The sequence below is a fragment of the Taudactylus pleione genome, unplaced genomic scaffold (genome assembly GCF_031769625.1).
Source record: "Taudactylus pleione unplaced genomic scaffold, aTauple2 ptg001137l, whole genome shotgun sequence".
NCBI lineage: Eukaryota > Metazoa > Chordata > Amphibia > Anura > Myobatrachidae > Taudactylus > Taudactylus pleione.
In genome coordinates, this window is record NW_028285538.1 from 2,112,102 (window position 1) to 2,130,749 (window position 18,648).

The 18,648-nt window shown below is 41.8% G+C and overlaps 1 protein-coding gene across 6 annotated transcripts in view; it reads right to left on the reverse strand.

The window, feature by feature from the left end:
- The window catches only part of GPD2 (glycerol-3-phosphate dehydrogenase 2), a 292,752-nt gene that overhangs the window by 240,818 nt on the left and 33,286 nt on the right, over window positions 1–18,648 (reverse strand). For all 6 annotated transcript variants that reach the window (XR_015874935.1, XR_015874934.1, XR_015874933.1 and 3 more), the window contains one exon: window positions 8,530–8,634. Coding sequence is in view for 3 of the 6 variants with exons in the window: in XM_088462040.1 (XP_088318166.1) it covers window positions 8,530–8,628 (99 nt within the window). In the remaining 3 variants the exon portion in view is untranslated. The remainder of the gene's footprint in view (window positions 1–8,529; window positions 8,635–18,648) is intronic.

Consider the following 18,648-nt stretch of genomic DNA (forward strand, 5'->3'; position numbering starts at 1 on the left):
TTGAGCCTAAACTGACCCCTAACTGTCCCTTCCATACAAGTCACAGGGAAGCGGGGAGAGGAAATAAAAAACAGAAAGATGTAGCAATTGCTGAAGGATGTCAAAAGAAGAGATGCAAAAGGCATTAGACAACTCAAGGGGTGGATAGAAACCCAATCACTGGTAGAGTGAAAGTAATGGAGGAAATATATAAGATACCCTAGGCGGGGAAGAGCTATGGGCACAGTGCTCTACGGCATTTATTATTACGGTTTTTGCCACAGTGAAAATTGCAACCGTCCTTTGGAACACTGACACCTCTGCTAGAGAAAGTTACTACATTGTTTAAAAAAAAAAAAAAAAAACACACACAAAAAGCAACAATAACAATATTATTAAACAAAATGATACATTTCAACTAAGGGGTCAATCCAATTGTCCACGATGATCTCGTGGGTGCGAGTCACTGCAGCGACAGCCGCTCTTTACGACAGCCCGAACTCGCACAAAAGTGCTCGCAGCTCCATAGGGCTGCAAGCAAAGTTGTATGAATTCGGGCTCAGAGCTGGCCGCGAGGGGTGCGTTTTAACGCCGTGGCAACAGCAACTCGCAGCATTTTGGGCCAATTGAATTGACCCCTAAGTTTATTTAATATGAGGTCAATTGTTTTTTGGTGTGTTTTCCGCATCAACAGCAGATTTCTCTTATATCTTGTAATACAAGACTAGTCTGCTTAAACTAGTGGGCAAGGATTGCTTTTTAGGTACAGGCAGAAATTCATGGGATTCATTTACTAATACTTCTAAAAAGAAAAAGAAAACCGATCAGTTCCTAGCTATCATTTATCCAGTACATTCTATACAATGATAGGTAAAAGCTGACTGGTTGCTATGGTCAAATACTCTACTTGTCCACCGTATAGGAGACATCTCCCCAAAAAAATGTCAGCATATATATGCCATACATGCCTACTTTCCCAGGTGAGTACAACAACTTTCCAAATCCCACCCATTGCCAGGTTGAAGTGGGTGGTCTTGAGATCCGTGGCAAATCACGTTATAGTGTCGGTGGCACTGCCACAAATCACCCAATTGGATAGCGGTAGTCGGGCCACGATAACACGTTTTCAGATACCGCGCTCCCCCGTACCACCCACCAAGACCTATTCCTCCTGGATAGCAAGCATAATCTACCCCCACATCACATAAAAAGGGATCTATGTCTTAATACAGAAACATACCAAATACATTTTACAGTGGTGCTTTTTCATTTGTTATAATGTACAACAGTTAATGGAATTAAAACAACAGAGGAAAAAAAAACAGTGAAATAATGGAATTACATGCATTTACCCATATTTTGCTGTAAGGCTGGGACAATTATGATTGATGAAACAGTTTAGTAGTCAAAAGACTAAACCTACAGAAGTGAACTTATGAAAGCAAATGTTTGATAAACCTACATTAAAGATTTCCTAATCTCAGGGAAACATTTTCATTCATTTTGCATGCAACCCTCATTTTAAATGATTAGATCAATTTTCCCTGTGCTCATGCCCCATTAGAATTGCAAATTTCTGAGCCTTCCTAGACATTTGCAACTTATGGTGTAACAGCAAACAAGATCTAATAATTAGTGTCTATTTCTGAAAGAAGTGCATATTTAAAGACTACAGGCAATTAACAACCAGGTTGTCCTGTAATCACGTACAGTATTACTTTGAGTGTAGTGCTGAATTTCATGCAAATTATTCTCTTAAACACCGACGGCTTTCATTCTTCCAGACACAGCGAGATCCCGCTAATGGAAGAGTTAATATATGTAGCCATTTTATTTAAATTTATTAGCATCCAGCCCATATCTACTTTATTCAAGAACACTTTTTATTCATTGCATTTTAATGTGGATATTATTTTCTTGTCAGAAAATTAGCTCAGTCTAAACACTAAGATAAAGGAGGGCGATGTAAATCAAGGATACTATAATATTACACCAATTAACTTTGCTAATAGTGTACTGTCCGCATAACACAATGATGTAAAGAGGGAGGCGAGCTGTGGAGAAGCCACAGCATGCCCAGTCAGTGGAGGCTAGGAAAGCATGCTGAGACTTGTAGTCACACAAAAGCTAGAGAGCCATAAGTTACCTAGTTCTGCTGTAAACCGATGCACACCTTGCTTTTCACTACCCATGGTGTAAATTATAGTGAAGGAAGGGATGGGGACTATGGGCCTTGTTCAGAATTGTACGTTATTACTGCCACAGCTACGATTTGCAAAAACATGTTAATGGAACAACCGTCGGAACTTGTACTGAGACGCCCACCAGAGCCATCGCAGTTGTCCCCAACTACGCACACATACGCAGCATTCGGCGAAGATCAGGAAAACATCGACTTTTTGAGCGAGCCTATGACATACTTGCCTGCTTTTGAAAAAGTATTTCAGGGAGATTGCGAAAGTAGCAGCTATGAGTGCGGTGGTAAAGTGGGCGTGTACTGCTACATCTGAGAGGCGTGTCATAACATTGTTTACATCCAAATGTAAATAAGGGGTCGAACAACTCAGCAGTGTTAGGAGACAGAGTGAAAAGTGATAATGTACCAGCCAATCAGCTCCTAACTGCCATCTCACAGGCTGTGTTTGAAAAATGACAGTTGGGAGCTGATTGGCTGGCACCTTATCACTTTCTTAGCAGTTTTCACTCTGTTTCCTAACACTGCTTAGTAAATAGACCCCTAAGTCCCAAAGCAGTTAGTAAGATCTACTTCTTGAGGAAACCACACTGATACTTTTCAGAAGATGCATGTAGCCATAGGGATCATGGAGGGGGATGTATTATAGCGGCACTTAACATGCTGCTATATCGCTTCCTGCTTCGCCTCTTTACCGAGGTGAAGCAAGAAGCACAAATGATGAGATGTAAGAACTCCCCCCTCCAGCGCTCCCTGCTAGAGACAACAGAGCATTAGCCTAGTGCTGATGCGCTGTGTCTCAGGCTCCACTAACCATGTGCGGGATCTCGCAAGTATCGTGAGATCCCCGCGTGCAGCCTGGAGCCGGCAGACCCCACAGCAAAGACAGCGCTGTCCCTTTCGATAGCGACAGCTACAGCGGCCAGAAAGGTCAGGTGAACTGACCGTTCATACATGCCCAGGCTATCAGCGCTGCTATTTTGTAGATAGCAGCGCCGATAATGACAGGGGCTCTCCCATACTCCCGATCATACAGGGGAGAAGTGTTATCAGCGCACATAACGTGCGCTGATAGCGCTTCATACATCTCCCCCACTGTGCCCTAAAAGCAATGCAGGGAAATTATACTAATGACCAATTTGAATGTATATATTCTGTTTTTTATATATAAATATGTAATAGCTACATAATGGGGGTAAGGTTCAATCAGGGAGATTGCTGGAGTCTTCAGGGAGTCAGGGAGATTGCTACTATTTCGGGGAGTCTCCCTGACAATCGGGAAGGCTGGTAAGTATGGTCTACGGTCACTCAGAATGTCCGACGTCACAGACGCTGGGTCCATGTTTCCGGCGTATGGTATTGCAGACGCAGGATGCGACAAGTCCCGGAAACGGTGGAGACACGCCTGCATTTTTAGCAGTCACTCCTCCAAACTCTCCCTGCCTGTCAATCACACTGCAAATAAGGACTCGCAGCGTGCGACTACGGTACCGTACCTTGATGCATGCGCAGTGGCAAAAATATCGCTCCATTTGCAAAATCATCGGCATCGCATAGAACTCTGAATTAGGCCCTTGTATTCACAACTGTAACGCGCAATGGTATATGCTGGCATTATACAAATAAATGTTAATTAAGGATAACTTGGCCTATGAATTCTCTACAATATCAGTGATGAATAAAGAGCTTTGATACACGAAAGAGAGACAAATAATAATGTGCAAGTGGAGCATAAGGAAAATATCACTGTACATGGAAAACCATTATGAAGGGCACGGCCACTCATCATAATAAAATATATTCTAGGTGTTTTTTTAACACTTTATATAGTTTTCATGCAGGACCATGTGCAACCAACATAGCGGCAATCAGTGTGTGATAACACAAATGCAATAACACAAACATACTGCATTGGAACCAAAGCCACCATGAACATGTCACATAATTAAAATAAAAGACTGTAATAGAGGAGGGGGGTAAAGAGGGAGAGAGGGGTAGAGAAGGGAAGGAGAGCTATACAGAGTATAACATTACATTACCACCTATAACAGAATGTAAGTTGTATCTTAATGGTCTTCATTATTCCATTTGGCACTGATTTATTGCAGTCACACTTGCATATTGTCTGCATTCTCTGCGCTAGTTAAGCAGAGGGCTGATTTGGACTGTCACCATTTATAGAACGACCTTACGTCGCCCCTTCCGTGCCTCTGTCAGGTTCTCTCCGATACGGAATCTCCAATTACTGCTGGTAATGACAGAGCACATACACACCTAGCAGGTGCCAACAGACCTTGGGGCATTCCAAAATACATAAAAACAATTTATTGTAACAACCTGATTGTTCAAAAGGAGACTGACATATAAAGCTCCAGTTAAAATTAATTGAAAATTTTATTTTTATCTATTTATTTTTAACAATTGAGAGCTATTATGGGTCTACTGAAAGAAGATGCACATGATTCTGCAGTCAGAGCGGGCACAGATGACCTTATCACTGGGGTGTGCCTCCACACGGGGAACCTAGAGGCTGCCCTCGTGCCCTGCTGTGATTGTGGGGCCAAGAAATGTGAAAAATGTTTCCTGGGCTTATTTCTAATATCCTGGATTGTCACCGACAGCTTGGCTCTGTCAATTCAGACACTCGGAGCACATGGATGCCATTAGGAAAAACGGTGTATTTATAATGGTTAATATTAAATCCCAGTAAATCCCAGTTTAATTAATAGCAATGATGGGGTTAACAACTTTTACCAAAGTCACTGGGGTTTGTGCACCTATTTTATATAGGTGTATTGCCTGTTATTATGTAATATTAATTGTTGTCTTGACAAAGGTGCTTGCATGCACCGAAACGTCGACTGTATGAATTTGGATCATTTTTCAATACAGAAATCTATTGCATAAAAGACCCCGAGTGCCATCCTTTGTTTGTTGGTATACATACGAAGCAGGGATTTTTCTCATTTCGACTCCTAAGGAGGTGAAAAAGGCTAAAATGTTCCCTTCCCCTGTGCAATGTCCTGACTAACGTACAGCCCAAACCCCTGGACCTAGAAACATGTAATTCGGGGAGTATATTCCATCCATGACGTAAGCACCCACTAAGCAGGTATTTTTAGAAATTCAACCCCATAAGGGGGTGAAAAGTGGTAAAGTGTTTCTTCTCGACCGAGGTGATTGGCTGACAAAGCAACATGTGCCAAGTGCTGCGGGACTGTAAGCTCGTGGTCTGGGTGGAGTGGCGGCTTCAGAGGTGCGGCTGCAGCACAGTCCAATACCAACTGCCAGTGATGTTTGCCAGCAGTTGGGGTGACAGTTGGTGTGGTTCCCCTATTTGAATATTGGATGCGCTGCTGCCCCCCCCCCCCCTCTGGAGTCGCCACTGCTAAGGACTAATAAAAAACTTAAAATTACCTAATAAAATAAACTAAGCATATAAGCCTTTTGGCAGAGAGTAGGCAGAAGGGTGTGGGACACTGTCTACTCCTTAACTCATGATCCGTAGCCTCAACAAAGGGAGAGCATTAGAGGCCTGAGGCCTCATACCGTTCTTTCATGCCTCTTACCAGCATTTTAGCGCTAATACAATGCATGGTATCAGGCTTATAAAGAGAACCCACTACTGTTACTGAACACCTGTTTTTACTAGTGCTAGGGTGCAATGCAGGATTTTTCTAATGTATCTTATTCCATTCACTTGCATTTATCACATGTAACTGCATTGGGCAAACTTACAGCAACCTTAATAGGCTAATAAAAATTAACTTTTTTAAAATTTTCTGATGGCAAGAAACACCAGCAATACAAAGCCTGAGGGACTGGTATATGTGCGATTTAGCAGACGGTCTGCAAGGAAGTACAGCCCGTCATATTTAATTACCATAAGGGTGCATGGACATTTCTTCTTCAAAGAAAACCATGGTAATGTTACTCACTTATACACAGGCATTTTAATCGGTTCTGATATGCGAGAACAAAACCGAGCATGCTGGAAACCTTCTTTGTAGATGTGCACAAGAACCTGATTTCAGCCACATATGAAGATATAATTGCTTAGAATACATTCAGGAATAAGAAATAATTGAAGTGCTTCATTTTTCTTATCCAGATTTAAGCACCTTGTAAAACTCAACAAAAGTCTTTTCACTGATGAACCAACATGCCAGATTAGCCAATTATAACACCTAATTAAAAGAACTTAATCATCTTGCAATAGTAAAACCACTTATCGCAGCATTAGTCTGAGTAAATCCCAGTATGACTTTCCCCGCACAACTTCTGTCATTTGATTAAAACAAACTACTTCATTATAGCCTTATTCTTGATATTATAATCCAAGTGGCACTTCCTGTGATAAAATAAGTGTATTTCTCTTCCTCACAATTATTTAGATCAATACAATTAACAATAAAGTAGAATACAATGCTATATCAAAGAGGATGCCCAATCAATAGCCGGTAATTATATATTAGCATGCTCAGCAAATTAACGCCATCTACTTTTAAAGCCATTGCAACAGATTTTCACTTTAATTAAGCAGCAGACTTTAGACTGGGAAAGCTTCCCAGATGTGTATGCATATATTATATGTACATGTACTTAATGTAAGCTCCCACTTATAATCGTGTAATTATACTCATTTATTTAAGTACTTATGAACCCCTTTATTTATAATTTTTTTGATGGCAGCTTTCAAATGAGCTACATAAAGCGATACACACATAAGTGGAAACTGTCACTAGCAGCGTGGGCATTCAATGTCAAATGAAACAATGTGTACTTTTTAGTTATTTATGCAAACGAGACAGTTTAGAAAAGAATTCTATATATATTTTGGTAGTTCAAAAAGACCTTATCCATTGCTCATAACTGGTATTAACCATAGTGTTAAAAGTCCTATGGTCGGTCCAAAGGCGACAGTTCTGTGCCACATGCCTCAAGAGTTCACCAGTGACAATAGGATTCTTTGGGTTTAGCCTATTTAATGAGCGTTGCAGATTCAAGTAGAGCCGTTATCCTTTTTCTGTAATCGCCATCTTTATTGAAATATATTTTATTTTTATTATTTCACAATTCTTTTCTATTTTGCGGACTTCCAGTTCCACTACACATGCGCATAGTATTGCCGAGCTAGCTGAGTATCGCTGTCCAGAGATATTTTGTTGATAAATTGCAGCAATAGGTGATTTTGCCACAATAAAAAAAAAAAAAAAAATGTTTTTTTTGGTCTCATAGTAACAAATGGATGGGGTCTTTTTGATCTCCCCATCTCCTTCGACACAGTCTTCTGTTTGAATACAGTTTAGTGCCTATTCTGGGCCCGATTCAGCTTAGGATGGATTACAAAGCTACACCCAAAGCAACTTTACAATTCCGTCCATGTAATTATGGTTATGCAGCAGGAGACATCACGCCTCATGCATGCATTACTTATTTGAGCTATGTTATACAACGCAGCATTGGGTAATCTGCGGGAACCATGGCCGGCTAAGTGACCCATGGGGTCACACAAACTGGCCGCCGCAGATGCGAGAAAGAGGCCAGGAACTCTCCGATGGAGATACTGGCCTCTTCCCTCCCCACCAATGGCGGCAACACGCCTCCGGTCTGGGAAACAGAGGCCGTCTCTGCCCTCTCCTGCCAACAAACGGCAGCAGACTGTCCAGTCACTGACAATCTGCTGCCGCTCTGAGTACGAACAAGCAGGACCCGTACTGCACATGCACAGTACAGGTCAGATGCCTGCGCAGATTCCCGACCATCGGGAATCTGCACTCAGCAGTGCACTAGCGTGCAACTGCTGAATCAGGCCCTCTGTTTCTATGCAGTTTAATGCTGTACTTGTATTACACAGAGAGAAAGGGATGAAGAGGAAGACGGATGGATTCTAGCAGGCAACAGAAATCTTTTTTGCTTTTAGAAATGTGCAGAGATGTCAGGATGTGTTATAAATAGTATGCAGTCTTGCAGCAGGGATATAGTTATAGTATATATACACCTACATAAATATAGGTATCTAATGCTCGTTAGGGTGTTACAGTTCGTTTTGATGGAATATAGTAGCATTTTTAGTAAAACCAGAAGTTTCCAAACTCCACCATTAACACTCCACGATTGAAGGATATCCATGTTTGAGCACAGGTGACAATCAATACCTCAGTCAATTTGATTTAACCATCCGGGCTCAAGCATGGATATCCTTAAAACCTGGACAGTAATGGCAGACTTTGGGAACCTCTAAAGTTAAACACATTTCTTGCTTGAGATCTACACTTAAGAAGGCACCAATGTGGTTTCATACTGGTTATTAGCTCCATCTTAGCATACAGAATATCTCCAATTTTGGGCATTACCTTTTTCTTAGTGTCAGTCAAATGAGAAAGGCCAAATACTGTTGCCACAGCACCACCTCCAAGGACAAGGGATCCTTTAATTACATTTCGGAAAGCCATTTCATCCTGATAATAAACCACAGAAAAAATAAAACATGTTACCTAATTTAGAATTATTGCAGATTTGTAATAATGTTTAATAAGTACAAAGACACATGTACAGTGTTAATGTCCTGTGTAAAGTCAGGACAAAACAAAATTAAGACACACACATGCATTCAGGAGCGTATTTCTAATGGGTGTGCAGTGCACACGGGCTCCTGGGTCCAGGGGGGGCGCACACCCATATTTTTTTTGTATATTTAACTCTCCGAAGTCCCACGGAGCAGCGCTACACAAAATGCCTGGAAATTGGCCGCTGCGGTAATTTTCCTGACGTTTTGCGCATGCGCAGTAGGAAATCACTGGGAAAATGGCTACAGCTCCATTTTCCCGGTGATCTGTGGATGCGCAGTAGACACCAGGGACACTCTAGTGCCCAGAGTCTACTGCTGCTGTCAGCCAGGGAGAGAGGAGGGGGCTTGTCCCAGAGGGGGAGTGAACATGGGGCCCCTCCTCTCTTAGTACGCCCCTGCATCCACTGAATATAAAAGTACTAGACATATTTATAGACTGTCAGTAGAAAGAAACTTTATAATTAGCAGAAGCCATTTGTGGGATTCTATACAGTGTCAGGCATTATACTAAGCAAAATGAATAGCACCCAGTGTAGCTGGCCTTGCTGGCTGCATGCTGTACTGTAACTCTTGTAGCTTTCTACACAGCACCAGAACCTGAGGAGCTGGAATCAACATCTCAATGATAAAAGGGTCACTGTTGATCAATTGGTCACCACTTACGTAGGTAAACTAAAAATTATCATTTAGACAGTGTGTCCATTGGCTGTAGACCAGTTATCCATCTAATCTGTAACCGCACTTTTCCAAGGGTTTGAAAGAAACATTTACCGCTCTACCCACGTGCTCTTCCCCCAACCTATGTGTCTCAGAAAGAAAGAAAATTGTGAATTAAGGGGGTCATGAGGAATCAAGAGGCCACGTGCCCAGACTAAATTTACAGACGTATAAACTAAACTAATTACATTAGTAATGACACCTCTTCAATCAGTCATTCAGCTTGTTTAAATGGAGAAAAGTAGTCACTCTGCTGTTTGGCATCATTGTGTGCACCACAATGAACATGAACACTTCTAGACAAGCATGTTAAAGGGAAATGCTCTAAGACCATCACCAAGCTGCTGGATGTCCATGTGACTACAGCTGCAAATATCAATAAGAAATTTGAAGTCCATGGGACTGTAGTCAACCTCCCTGGATGCGGCCACAAGAGGAAAATGAACCCGTTTTAAACAGAAGGATAATGAGAATGGTAGAAAAAAAATCAGCCAAGGAAAACTTCCAAAGAGATACAAGCTGAACTACAAGTTCAAGGTATTTCAGTGTCCGATCACATGATCCAATGCTTTTTGAGCAACCGACCAAGAAAGACGATCCAAGATTCAGATGGACTCCACTTTTAATAACAAAATAATAACATAAAAGAGCCATACTGGAATTTGATAAAATGCATATTGACAAGTCACAATGCTTCTCGGAGAATGGCCTTTGGACAGTTGAGTCAAAACTGAAGCTTTTTGGCAAGTCACACCAGCACAGACAGGAAAATGAAGTTTTCAAAGAAAAGAATACCTACTGTTTTGCTGAGTCTGGCACAGGTGCCTTGAATCTGTGCAGGGCACAATAAAATCTCAAGACTATCAAGGCATTCTGGAGCAGAACATACTGCCCAGTGTTAGAAAGCTCTGTCTCACTCGCATGTCATGGGTCCTCCAACAGGATAATGACCCAAAACAGACAGCTAAAAGCACCCAGGAATGGATAAGAACAAACATTGGACTATGCTGAAGTGGCCTTCTATGCTCCAAGATCTAAATCCTACCAAACACTTATGTAATGAAACATGCAGTATGCAGAAAGCACCCACCAAGCCTGAGACAGCTGAAGCAGTGGCCAAACTACATGTTGACAGAAATTGCTTGATTGCAATGATGCCTCTAAAGGTTGTGCAACAAAATACGGTATTGGGTTAAGGGTCCCATCATTTTTGTCTATGCCAACTTCATACGTTTTATTATTTAAAATATTCTGATGAATAAAAATCAAATGCAAAGTCTGATTTCTATTAAATATGAATAAACAATGATGGATGCAAATTAGTTTTGTCACATTCAAGTTATTGCAGAGAAAAATATGAGTTCTTTTTTTGTGGAAGGGTACCAACAAATGTGTCCACCTCTGTATGACTTTATATGGCAGATTCTTTATATTTGAGCAATGAAAAACAAGTATTTCCTTACTTACTGTAACTCGAATGGAGTATGTGCTACTAATGTGGCTCATCAAAATGTGTTTGCAATTCTTCACATGAACAAGTTTTTGAAAGTCCGGGAGACTCGTGAATTTTGGGGAGTTACTCCCGGGACACAAGGGAACTTTCCCGTAACCTTCCCTCCTTCCTAGTGTAGGGGTGGGGATTTAAAGACAAGAATTGCTGCAAACTGCTTCATCACGGCACCATCTCTTATTGTATGATGCTGCAAAGCAGGGGGCCGTACTATGATGAAGGAAATTCTTTCACCATTACCTCTGCACTAGGCATTTGGACTTCCTCTCTAGGATCTCTGGGCAGGGGGGTCCTTAAAGTAGGCAAATAGGAGTTACATAGGTGCTACATGCATGAAGTAGATGCATACTTGCCTACTTTCACAATCGCCTATCTTGGACAAGCCCAAAGGATATCTTAACGGACCAGGATAATACCATTGTCCCATGTTATCCCATTGTCCCATCAGGATAACAACCTCTGCCGGTTGTTAAAAGGTGAAGACGTTACATACATCAGTTTACCATCCACAAACTGATGGTCTGGTGGAACTCTTCAATAGAATACTGAAGGATATGGTGAGGAAGGCTGTAGCCCAAGAGAAGAGAGACTTGGACATCCTCTTGCCATAATTAAATGTTCACTATACTTATTTATTTATTACCAGTTATTTATATAGCGCACACATATTTCACAGCACTACAGAGAATATTTGGCCGTTGACACCAGTTCCTGCCCCAGTGGAGCTTACAATCTATGGCCCTCATTCAGAGTCGATCGCTATATACAAGCAGTCGCTCTGAATGAGGGCGGCCACTTGTGGTGTGAGGTGCGGCCTCCTGGTCGCTAGCTAAGCTGTGGGTTACCACCCACAGCTCTAGCGAGCAACCAGGTTGATAGTCGCGATGGTACCATCGCGACCATCGGGGGCTTGCGATGAGACCCTAAGGTTGGGTCTCGGCAAGCGCAAGCCCCAGGGAGCTTCCTGCTCTGATCGAGCAGGATGCTCCCCACTGACATCATTGCTGATGTCAGTGGGGCCGCCCCCAAATAACAAGCGTTCCGTTGGGAACGCCTCCGTTTGGCCGGCCACCCCCCCTGTCCGCCTCCCAAATGGGGCAAACTGTCAATCACCATCAACAGCTCGCGCCCTTTGGTGCGAGACGCGTAGCGACGGAGCGCCCGTCGCTAGCCGGGTCTCGCGCACATCGGAGCCGGCGCCGATGTGCGCATGCCCAGTGGGCAAACAACGACCCGGTTGCGAGCGCTCAGCGCTTGCGACCGGGTCTGAATAAGGCCCTATGTTCCCTACTACATGCTCACACACATTCATACTAGTGTTATTTTTTGTTGGGGGCCAATGAACCTACCAGTATATTTTTGGAGTGTGGGAGGAAACCAGAGTAACTGGAGAAAACCCACACAAGCACAGGGAGAATATACAAACTCCACACAGTCAGCGCATGGGAAATACCTCAAGGGTTATCCTGGATATCCTTATGGAGGGTTGGTAAAGAGATTCCTAAATAACCTAACATGCTCCAATTTGTGCGTCAGCTATATGAGAGGTTAGGGAAAATCGCAGCAATATGACAAAAACATGTGCAAGAGGAACAGTTATGCCAAAAGAGCAACTATGATAGGACTACTGCAAAGACAGATCTCTCCAACATGACAAGATGTTAATCTTGGTGCTTATTCAGGAGAGAAAGTTGTTAACTTACTGGGAAGGCCCGTACAAAATAATTAAAGCTGTGAGGCCATCAAATGCAGAATCTGGAAGGTGGGTAGAAGGAAGAAGAAACAGGCCTACAGTGTCAACCTCCTAATACCATGGCACGAGTCGTAAGGGATTGGTCCTTACCATAGTTTGTCAAGGTGCAAATAGGGTCAACTCTGTTGGCAGACTGGAGACAAGCCGAAGAAACTGTACAATGGGACCAAGATGTGTTGTTGCACTTCCTGGGTGTATCACCCTGATAGAACACAACATCATAACCCCTCATAAAAAGGGAAGTTGCGAAAATGCTAGATTTGGATGTGGTGGAAGAATCAACTAGCGAATGGAACAGCCCAAATGTATTGGTATACAACTGCGACATGAGCATACGTTTCTGCAACGACTTCCGTAAATTAAATGAGGTCTCCCGGTTCAATAGTGTCGAAGCTGGATTATTGGCTGAGACAAGATCAGTTTAAAATTGAATCGCAGCGACACCATCTTGCGACTGGCCGCAAGACACCATCTTGGAAATGAGATCGCAAGACGCCATTTTGCAAATGGCCGCCTAAGCGTCATTTTAGATAAACTCACACTTTAGTACATGTGGTGATATTACTATTAGCATCACGCGATTGCATCTGTGACCATCGCCATAAGTTACGGCGATTCATCAAAAGCCCATTTCATGACTTTACGTAGTTTGGGTGCTCTGGATAAAGTGTATATTATTATAATTCCCCTAAAGGTTATATTTCAGAAATGGCTGTACAGTATGTCAAAATTGGATTGCATTAGCTAAACAGAGCAAATGGCCATGTGACAACTAGTCTGTGAAGACAAGCTTCATGGACATAACGTCTGCTCTCACTCCAGGTGGCCCTGCTCGAATACAGCAAGAGGGTCGTTTGTAGCACCTTACATTAGCAGGCTTCCTACAATAAAATACCTTCAAAGCCAAGAGTGTTATCTGAGGTTTGGGTTTGTAGCTGTGCTAATTTGCATTTACACAAGAACCTGGGAGAACAAAGGACTGTACTTTTGAGCCTGGGAAGGGTGGGGGCTGCTGAGAGAAGGGGGCGTGTGGAACTATAATGCTCAGCATTCCACACTGCTAGGTGTTCACTTAGTTTAAGTGAGATTTAAGTGCACCATTTCTCATACACACATTAATACGCACAATTGCGCTGTTAACTAATCGCATATTAGCGAATGCATAAGATCCTGTATGAAACGCTGATTATTAGCTTCATGCGCAAGCATCTGCCCCAAGTTAACTAGCGTCTTTACATCACACCCCGCATACTTACACATTACATATTCACATAAAAGGTTTAATAAGCTTTAAAGTATAAGATTTAAGTTTGTTCATTCTGTGAAATAAAGATTTTTGGTAACGAAGGTTTTATACATGATAAGTAAGCCGTGATTGGTATTGTACTGATGCGTACTCTTTCAACAGTATTCCGGTACCATCGGTGTGGAGATCGCATCATGCATTCTCAACTTATGGACCGCAGAGACTTCAAGCAACAAAATGTACATAATATGAACAACTGTTAGGATGTTGCATGAGGCGGGAAACCAGAGACCCCCAGTTGTTAGAGGCTGTATTGTGTCTATTTGAATCAACCTGTTAAATGCCTTGTAACATATGCCCTCTCCTTTAGGACCAATGGTATTAGCAACAAACTTCTCTATTGTGTTTATTTCTGGGGGGTATAAATATGCTCTGACCCTGGGTTCCTAGTTTTTGTGCTGAATGCTGATTGACAAGGGGTTTCTTGCTGATGCCTAACATTTGGACCAGAGAGCGCTGCGTATGTATAATTGTACTTGGGTCTGTATAATCTCTTTGCGCTAAGATTATATGAGGATCATAGCGTGTAACTGCTGTACTTTTACTTGAATAATACTTTGTGCTTTGGAACCACATGTTCTAGGTCTGGAGTCTTTATTTACTGGATGACTGCGTACGCAAAATAGCGTCACCCTTAGAGGTTTATAGGAAGGATATTAGAAGGTATAGGCAGGGGTATATAGAGGTTCAAAGGCAGTATCCTTAATAGCTATCCCATGGCTCAGGTCAATGAACTATTCGAGAATCTCCCCAGCAGTCATTTAGCCAACCTTGACCTTAGTAAAGGTTACTGGCAGATCCCGCTTGCTCCCTCAGCTAGCGCCTTCTCTACCTCGGATGGACTATTTCAATACAAGGTCCTCCAGTTTGGTTTCCAACTGGGCATTTGCAAGTTTTTCCTACCCCATAGGGCCTCCACCTACTTAGATATAATCATCCGTACCCAGGATTGAGAATTCAATTGCCCAATGGTGAAGGCTGTACTAGCAAGCTTACAATCTAACTGCTAAACCACTAGCCCGGAAAAATATGCAACAGGTATAAAGGAAGTCATATACTTAGAGTATATAGAGGGATAAGGACAGGTAAAAATCACATCTAGACAAGGTAGAGGCAGTGCAGAAATGGGCAAAGCAACTTAAACAGAGTTGGCTATGGACCTTCTAAAGTGTTATTGGATATAACAGTGTAATGTTACAGAAAAATTGTCCCGACCAGCTGGTATGGATCAAGGTGGCTGATTTACAAAATGTCACTATGCTCCTCTTTGGTGCTACAAATGCCTGACTTCAACCAGAGCTTCATTATTCATTATACAAACATATGCATCTAGTGTGGGTTTAGTGACTGTACTGTCTCAACTGAAAGGTGAGCAGAAACCTGTTCTCTATCACATTAGAAAACTGTTGCCTAGTGAACAAAAGTACGCCACAGTGAAAAAAAGAGTGCTTAGCGATCAAATAGGACACTGAGGCACTGCGTTATTATATGCTTGGTTTACACTGGTAACAGATCTTGCGCCACTTTGTGGAGGTCAACGCTAAGGTGACGCAATGATTTTTGGCTCTATGGCCATTTCACTTGTCAGTGGAGAACAGACCAAGGCAGACATCCTCTCTAGAAATGCAAAATTTCTTATGCAAAATTTGTGCCCCTACTTGGTAACGCAAGGGGGTTGATATGTGACAAAGGGAGCTCTGCTCCCTGGAGTTCTAGGGGTATATTTACTAAAGGTCAATTTTTGGTCGATTTTGGTGTATTTGTAATCAATTTTAATTAGATTTTGCAAATCGTGGATTTACTAAAGGCAAAATCAAATCTAAAATTGACTACAGCACTGAATCCCGACCAAAATCGAACAAACATCTATGTTTTGCCATAGCAGAGTCCAGATCCCCTCATTTACCAACAGTCGGATTGGAAATCGTAATAAAAATCTACTTCAAATCCAACTTTCAAACCACCCAAACAATTCATCTGCCTGAGGAAGTCAAGTGCATGCTTGTGTTAAAAGAGCCTAAATAGTTTAAAAAATGGCATGGGGTTCCCCCCCTAAATTCATAATCAGCCCTGGACCTTTTAGTCTGGTCTTGTCTTGGAAAATAGGGGGAAAAAACGGTGTGGGTTTCCCCTTATTTTCCACTGACCAGCACCGGGCTAAACCAGCCTGACAAAGCATTAACCAGTCCCAAACTGGTTCAGTCCAGGGCTGGCAATCCTCAGAGAGCAGTACCACCCCCCCACACGAAAAAAAAAAAATCAAGGTCCCCCTCCCAAGCATTAACCAGCCCAGGCTTCTTCCCTGCACCCCTGGTTGTATTGGGTGTAGGGGTAATGGGTTAAATTGAGTAATAATATTGTTCTTCACAGTGGAACTACAGATACCAGCAAGCCTGCCTGCCCTGGGCACTTGTGGAACCATATATGCCAGCAGGCCGATATCACCTATAACTCCACTGTGAAAAAATGATTAAATAAAAAAGTACAGGTTGAGTCTCCCATATTCAAAATGTTTGGGACCCTGGATATCTGAATATTCTGTATTTTGGAATATTTGCATAAAATAATGAAATATCTTGGTAATAGGACCCAAATCTAAACACAGGATGCATTTATGTTTCATATACACCTTATATACACAACCTGAAGGTTATTTTATTACTATTTTTTTTAATAATTTGTGCTTTAAACAAAGTTTGTGTACATTGAACAATGATTAAAGTTTCACTACTGAAAAAGAAACTGAACGGACCTGAAATTTTAATTCCAAAATCAAAAAGAGTGGGAGTAGAAAATCTGCTTAACTTCCTCATCAGCAATATCGTCAAACCTTTTTTTAAAAGTTTTTACAAAGAGGAAAATTTTGTTCAGTTTCTTTTTCAATTTTTACAAAGAGGAAAAATAAAAATGTTAAACTTAATTTTAAGTTTCTCTTATTCATTAATTCAGAGGTTCCCAAACTACACCATTACAGTCCAGGTTTTAAGGAGATCCATGCTTGATCACTTAATTAGTACCTCAGTCAATTTGATTTAAACATCTGAACTAATGTGCCTGAGGAATTGTTGAGGTTGGGAACCTCTGTATTACTTGGTATCTTTTCATGCATTTTACCTTCTATGGCGCTGTATTTTCATCTATTGGCATATTTTTTTTTACAGAATCCTTTTCCTCATGCCTTGAATAATAACTTACTACGGGGTCAATCCAATTAACGAATTGCGAGTTGCTGTTTTCTCTTGGAATTCGCATAGCGAATTCGTTTTACAATCCAATTAGCAACTCGCACTGAACCAGTCAGAGTAAATTTGCATTTTTCCATTCACTCCTCCCTGAGGGTGAGAGAAAGGAAAATCTTTATTTTTAGGGTTAAAATCTCGGGACACCGCGCTGAACCCCTTGGACCCCCCCTAAAGACTGATTAGGCAATTGGAAGTTTCCAATTAGACTAATTAGTCCAACAATTACATGTCATTTGTTTGGGTTAAAAAAAGGCCTCAAATTACTCCAAAATCAACTTTTTCGTTAGTTTTAGGCACCCCAAATTTAAATTACTGTATATTTTAATTGAAAAATGGTCTACCCCGTTTTAATGCACTTCTCTCACATCACATTTGTCAGTCAGTTCGCAAACCTCCGCGAGTAGTGCGCATAGGCATTTTTAATTGGATTGGAGATCTCGGGTGCGCGCCTTTGTGCAAAGCCATCGAGTTTCATGAAACTAACTCAATACTCGCAATTCGCACCTAATTGGATTGACCCCTAAATTTGGTGGCATTCTGCCTATTAGAGCTACAGATTGCTATATTTATATACATTTTTTAATTTTATTATTGTCACTTTTGTACAGATTCATCAGTTTATTCAGATGGAGGCACTTCCCCTTTAAGAACGACTTGTGACTGCCAAAAGCAACAGGTTCATTTACGCATTTAAGTTTCTGCTCCTAGAACGAATAGCTGTATTTAGCAAAGCAATTTTATTAGACACACTCTGGTGCCAGATGACATGTTGGGCCTAACTACAAACACTAAGCAAACTCTGTTCTATTAATGTATGTGGTCTAGCTTACCAAATGGAACAAGGAACACCTTCATGTCTCAGCCTCATATTCCACTTGCTACTGTACAAGGTTTTGGATGGAGCAAAGGACAGGTTGATTTTGCAAATGAATAACGTCACAGCAGAGAAAAAAAGCAAGGCGGAGGGGAAAGGTAAATTGCTGATAAATACATATAATTCCGTATTTATGATTTATTACCACATAGAGATTTACGAAACTGAGCAATAAGTAAAACCACAAAGGAAGATAGGAGGTGATAGAGCCAGCAACAGTTCTGTTGTTAGATAGAGAGATAGAATATGCTAACCCTCCCCCCTTCTGCCTCTAACCCTTTCCACCCAACCCCCTATCCCTCCCCCCATTAGTGCCTAAACCTAACCCTCTCCCCATGGTGCCTTAACCTAACCGTCCCCCTCTTAGCGACTAACCCAAACCTTCCCCCAGTGTTGCCTAAACCAAACCCCCCCCACTCGTCCATAGCCTAACCCTAGCCTCCGCCTCATGACTAACACGTAACCCGTCCCCGATATACTTAAATTCGGGATGCCGGCTGTC